At 42.7% G+C, this 5,411-nt stretch overlaps 2 protein-coding genes across 2 annotated transcripts in view; one reads left to right on the forward strand and one right to left on the reverse strand.

The window, feature by feature from the left end:
• Positions 1-352, reverse strand: part of PNO1 (partner of NOB1 homolog (S. cerevisiae)) — a 6,014-nt gene extending 5,662 nt beyond the window's left edge. Inside the window, exon 1 of the mRNA XM_009325023.1 lies at positions 89-352. Coding sequence (XP_009323298.1) covers positions 89-352 — 264 coding nt within the window. The remainder of the gene's footprint in view (positions 1-88) is intronic.
• The window catches only part of WDR92 (WD repeat domain 92), a 7,413-nt gene continuing 2,352 nt past the window's right edge, over positions 351-5,411 (forward strand). Inside the window, exons 1-6 of the mRNA XM_009325024.1 lie at positions 351-503; positions 756-856; positions 1,892-2,022; positions 2,469-2,570; positions 3,867-3,982; positions 4,347-4,481. Of these exons, the coding sequence (XP_009323299.1) occupies positions 351-503; positions 756-856; positions 1,892-2,022; positions 2,469-2,570; positions 3,867-3,982; positions 4,347-4,481 (738 nt within the window). The remainder of the gene's footprint in view (positions 504-755; positions 857-1,891; positions 2,023-2,468; positions 2,571-3,866; positions 3,983-4,346; positions 4,482-5,411) is intronic.

The raw sequence follows: 5,411 nt of genomic DNA on the forward strand, positions 1-5,411 counted from the left end.
AGGCCCCGGCGCTCGTCCAGAGCCGGCGGGACAAAGATGAGAAGGCGGCCGCCGTAGCGGGCCTGGTTTGCCTGTTAAATTTGCGAACCCCGTAACTGGGGTCGCTCCGTTTACTGACGCGGGCCCGGCACGCGTGCCCTGGTTTGTTGTCACGGTGGGCGTTCCGGGGAGAGCTCTGGGCTCCGGTCGTCGTTGGGTTTCGGGGGCTTTTTTTTAACGCAGACGGACCTTTGCGGATCTGCTCGTTTTCAGGGGTAGCAGCGCCCGGGGCCCACAAAGACCCACGGGGCCCCGAGCGAGTGAACTCTCTCCGTCGGCGTGGCTCTGCAGGCACGGGGCGCTGCAGGTGCATGCACAAGCGCTGCCCAGATGCACCGAGGGAGCGGCCTAACTCTCCCCTCCCCGGCGTACCCGCAGGGCTGCGGGAAGAGCCGGGACTCCCTCTGCGCCCTGCTTGCAGATCGGCAGAGGCGGTAGCCTCCGAGTATCCTCAGCAAGCTGAGGCGAGGGGTTTGCTTGTTTGGGGTTTTTTTTTAAAGACCGTTGAACTGAAGTCTCCGCTTTCTGTGCACGCAGAAATAAACGCAGAGTGCAATGTGCCCTCGATAGCGTTCCGACTGTATTTTACGCTAAACAGCCTATGTACGTTTCACTGAAATCTGCCACCCGGGGACTCTCAAAAAACCTGCTGCCGCAGTCCGCGGTTGTGTTGCTTTTTTCCATGCGCTGACGCAGAATGTATCCTTTTTTAAAAGATTGAAAAGGCTAAACCTATAAAATGTGGAACTTTTGGTGCTACGTCTCTGCAGCAAAGATACTTAGCTACAGGAGATTTTGGTGGAAACCTTAACATATGGTAAGCACGGATATTATTCTTTCGAAGCTTTTTCATTTGATGTCGTAGGTGTCTGTCTGAACTGATGTTTCTCTGTGTGGCTGGCTTGTGTATAAAACGCTCTCTGTCCTGCATGTGGTTGGGACCCAGTCGTAAGCTTTGCTGACTACTGTATTGGAACACGCCTGCTTTGTAAAAACAACATGAATTGGGCAAAACGGTTTAATGCAGTGCTGTTTCACTTGCATCTTCTGTGTGCAGCTACAAAAACCCGTTAAAGTTCTGCTAGGTCCTCTTCTGAACAGAGGCGTTTGAACGGATGCACGAGTAGGAGAGGTTGTGTTCAACCTAAATGTGATGCCTAGATTAAATACATACTTTTAATCTTGAAGTTTCAATGTTTTTTCAGGTCCCTGAATAATTTGCACAATTCACTTGTGTAGGTAAATGGATTATCAAATGAAGTTATAGGGTAAAAAAGCTTTTATTATTATTTTATTTCCCTTGCCAAGGAACTATTGGTTCTATTTTGTTGGAATAGCAAGGATGACGTGGATTAGTCACTAGCTGAAATTTAAAATAAAATTCTGAAGGATTCTCGAAGGATGAGAATCGGTGGGAAAGAACTGTGAGACCCACAGGCGGAAGCAACCTTCATCTGAAGTTGAAGAGCAGTAGTCAGAGCTAGGTGGGGATCAGTGAATAAGGTCACTTTACTTACTGAAAGTAAAGCTAATGGGAGCATTTTGATCTGCAGCGTGACTCATTTTGAGCCCAACATAAAAACTGGTTCTTAAGGGTTGCTGTGGTGAATCCCACATCTGCCTTTGCAAACAGGGAAGTCCAGAACTGAGCAAACACTTTCAGACCAGTCTAAAGCAGTAGCCAAAGAAGGAATCAAACACAGACTCGTGGGTCTTAATGGTGACATCCGTATTTTGTTCCCACTGTTAATCTGAGCTTCTATAATCTGTGCTCAAGTTTCCTCCCATTTTTATACAAATCCTGAGTGTCACGGAAATTGCCATATTATCTGTTCTTTTCTTTCTTGCCTAGGAATTTAGAAGCTCCTGAAATACCAGTCTATTCTGTGAAAGGTCATAAGGAGATCATAAACAGTATAGATGGTGTAGGTGGCTTAGGAATTGGGGAAGGTGCACCAGAAATTGTGACTGGCAGTCGAGATGGTGAGTTAGTGAACTCTGAAAGTCTTTTCAGTTATTCTGAGAAAGCAGCCTGCGAGCTTTGATGGCAGGGCGCAGTCTGCCATCTGAACTAGTTACAAATCTGTTGCAACTAGTTCTTCATACGCTGTCTTTTGAATCTTGCTTGGGATAAATGTTCTCTGATTCTTTTAGAAGCTGTAGATAAGCAAAAGATACTGTTGCCACTGAGCATGGGACAGAAGGAATGCAAAGCAGAATAAATGCAAAATATCAGCTAGAGAAAATATATCCTTAACAAATACTTTGGCTTTATTTCTGTTTATTTTTTTCTATCCGCTAAATGCAGTCTGGCTTTCTGGAATTAAAAGAGATGCTCCTGTGTTTTGAATGATCAGGCCTTCCCTGGGAAGATGAACGCAACGTGACAGTGTATCCGTAATACAAAATCCATTGTCCTTCTTTCACAGGAACTGTGAAGGTATGGGACCCAAGACAGAAAGATACTCCTGTCGCTAATATGGAACCTGTACAGGGGGAGAGCAAAAGAGACTGCTGGACAGTAGCATTTGGTAATTTATAACCGTTCCTACCCCTAATATGACTGTGCTTTGACAATTATCAAAGTATTTCAGGATGTTATGGAATAGTTTATTTTGTATGGACCAATCAGTAGCAGGTTTTGCTTTTCAACATTGTTAAGTTTATGTGTTTTTCAAAAGAAGCCAATTTTGTGATGGCTGGGTTTTGGACTCATTCTCTTATCACCTTTGGTCAATCATTTCACAGATAAGCTGTGCAAGCTTTATTTCTATGCCCAGAAATGTACAAACAGTATATCCAGCTGCGTTGTCCTGAAGGAGCGTAAATGTTGCAGTGCACGAGGAACCAATCGCTGTTGTAGCGTCGTTCCAGCTGTCAAGCATTAAGGCATTAATTTAAGAGAAGATCCTTGAAGCTAAGAGCTGATTAAAGACAACAGAGATGCTTGATGTGTACTCTGCATTTTTCCTTTGGAGAGAACAAGCCGCTTGTGTTCTACACAAGCTGGTATTTCTGGATTAGCTCCACTTTTGCCTCCAGAGGCAGGGCGTGAGTTTTACAAAATGCTAATACGTGCATGGATTATAATAACAAAGTTGATAGTAAGGAGAGGACGTTTCCTGGCAAGCAGGTGCAACTGTAATGCTTATTGCTGTTGATACCTTTGTCTTCTGCTTTGACGAACAGAGAAAAAAGTGGCCTCGTAGTTTCTTCAGTTTTCTTTTGAATTACTGAAGCTTGAGCCAAGGCCAGGTTCATCTTGAACTACGTGCTCTGGGCTAACTTCTTTCAGACGCTGATGTACTTCCTTGATCCTGTCAGCTGAGAGTTTTTGGAGACAGGCTTCTGCATCTGTCTAGTGATGGCCATGGTAACACGCAGGGCCTCCCTACGGGTCTTGTGTCTGGAGAAGTGTCTTCTTGTCCCACTAACATTTCACGCTTGAGAGGCTGGTTGAGGAACCGCTTTCTGCCGTGGTGCTGTCTGGGGAGCACGGTTTATAGCAGATGAAGATTTAGAGAAGGGATGTATTTGTATAGGTTTACAAGAACAGTGTGCAGTACTTAGTCTGTGTGGTTTAGGCAGTACTTGGCAGGGGGAATAAGAATTTTGTTCATATTTTTAAAAGACACAGACTGCCAGTTTTAAAGCCATATTTTCTATACCTTTCAGGTTTGAAAACCAGACTGTTCATTAAATCTTAATATCCCAATAGTAATATTTTTCTGGCATAAATGTAAGTTGAAATTGCAGGCTTAGGAGGGCTGAAATTTACAGACTAAAGAGGGTTTTTGTGTTCTGATTAATTCTTTCTCTGTGTCCAGGCAATGCTTACAATCAAGAGGAACGTGTTGTATGTGCTGGATACGACAATGGGGACATTAAATTGTTTGACTTAAAAACCATGTCACTACGATGGGAGACCAACATTAAGAATGGGGTAAGGAAACCATAAAAGTATTTTTCATTCCAGCTGCTATGCAGGATGGAAAAATTAAAAGGACTCTGTCTACCAGAAATTTATCCAGAAGACATTTCTGCTGAGATTGTGCCAAGGAGTTGTTTTCTTCAAGTTCACCAAATAGTACCCCCTCAAGTTCTTGGTCTGGATAGCATGGGGTATTTTTCAGTGGATTCATGTTTTCAGATGATTTTGTTATTTCCAAATTGGTGGTGATGTCATTGTAAAAATACCCAATGATCAATATCTATTTACAAATCACAAAGCCCTCATTTTTTTAGCAGTGGCTAAATTTCAAGGCTGAATGTAATGTTTATTTATTTATTTATTTTTATATTTCCAGGTTTGCAGTGTGGAGTTTGACAGAAAAGATATAAATATGAACAAGCTAGTGGCCACGTCGCTTGAGGGAAAATTTCATGTTTTTGATATGAGAACTCAGCATCCAACCAAAGGTTTTGCTTCTGTTTCAGAGAAGGTATGGGGGGACAGAGAATTTCTTAATAAGAGACAAACTTTTTGAATATATGCTGTCAAAGTACTACAGGTCTAAAACTACTGTCTTTGATAGGTAACAGATGCCCAGGTTACTGGGGCACAAGCTGTGCGGTAGCGTGGCTGGTGTGGCCTCAGGTGCAAGCAGTGAAAGGGCCCCTGTGCATCCAGCTGCCAGCACTCACCCAGGTTTCCTCCCTTTTATAACCTGATATTTGGGCTTCTCTGGTCTGTAGGTCCTGTTGCAGTTGCACCTCTGTGCACTCAGCTGTGCCTGTAGTCTGGGAGTCATGTTTACTGGAGGCCGTATTAAATTGTGATGAGCGTGCAGATTCAAATCTTAAATATATCCCAAAACAAAGTGAGCCCACTGCAAACACTTTTCATCCTGCAGTCACCAGACCTCATACGAGACATAGAAATCGTTATTTTTCTTCAGAACCAAACATTTTTGGATTGGGATATTCAGAGTGAGTGAAAGGATATATAGGAGAGACTTAGTGGCCTGCAGGCTGTTAAATACGGAGAACTTTTATAACCTTTCGTCTTCCACCTGTGACCACTGCATTGATTAGTTTAAGTTCTTTATAAAACAGGTTTGGTTGTGTTTTTTTTTTTTTTTGTGAACAAAATCTGATAATTAGAGAAAAGGGAACTTTTGTGGTGAAGTTCTCCAGGGCTGTCTAAATTAGAAAAAGCTGAGTTTCAACTTAATATCTTTAAATTACTATTTTTCCATACCACCATTCAAAGCAGATAAGATGTTGGAAGTACTTTGATTAGATAACACAAAAGTATTTACTGAATTAGTGTTTGTAATAATCAAAATGTGAAAATGTCTTATCTTTCATTGACTGCATTTAAGCTTTTCCTTTTGGGCGTTTTCAGACAGATAGGCATTAAGTCAGAGTAT

Source organism: Pygoscelis adeliae, unplaced genomic scaffold, assembly GCF_000699105.1.
Source record: "Pygoscelis adeliae isolate BGI_AS28 unplaced genomic scaffold, ASM69910v1 Scaffold46, whole genome shotgun sequence".
In the NCBI taxonomy this organism is placed as follows: Eukaryota; Metazoa; Chordata; class Aves; order Sphenisciformes; family Spheniscidae; genus Pygoscelis; species Pygoscelis adeliae.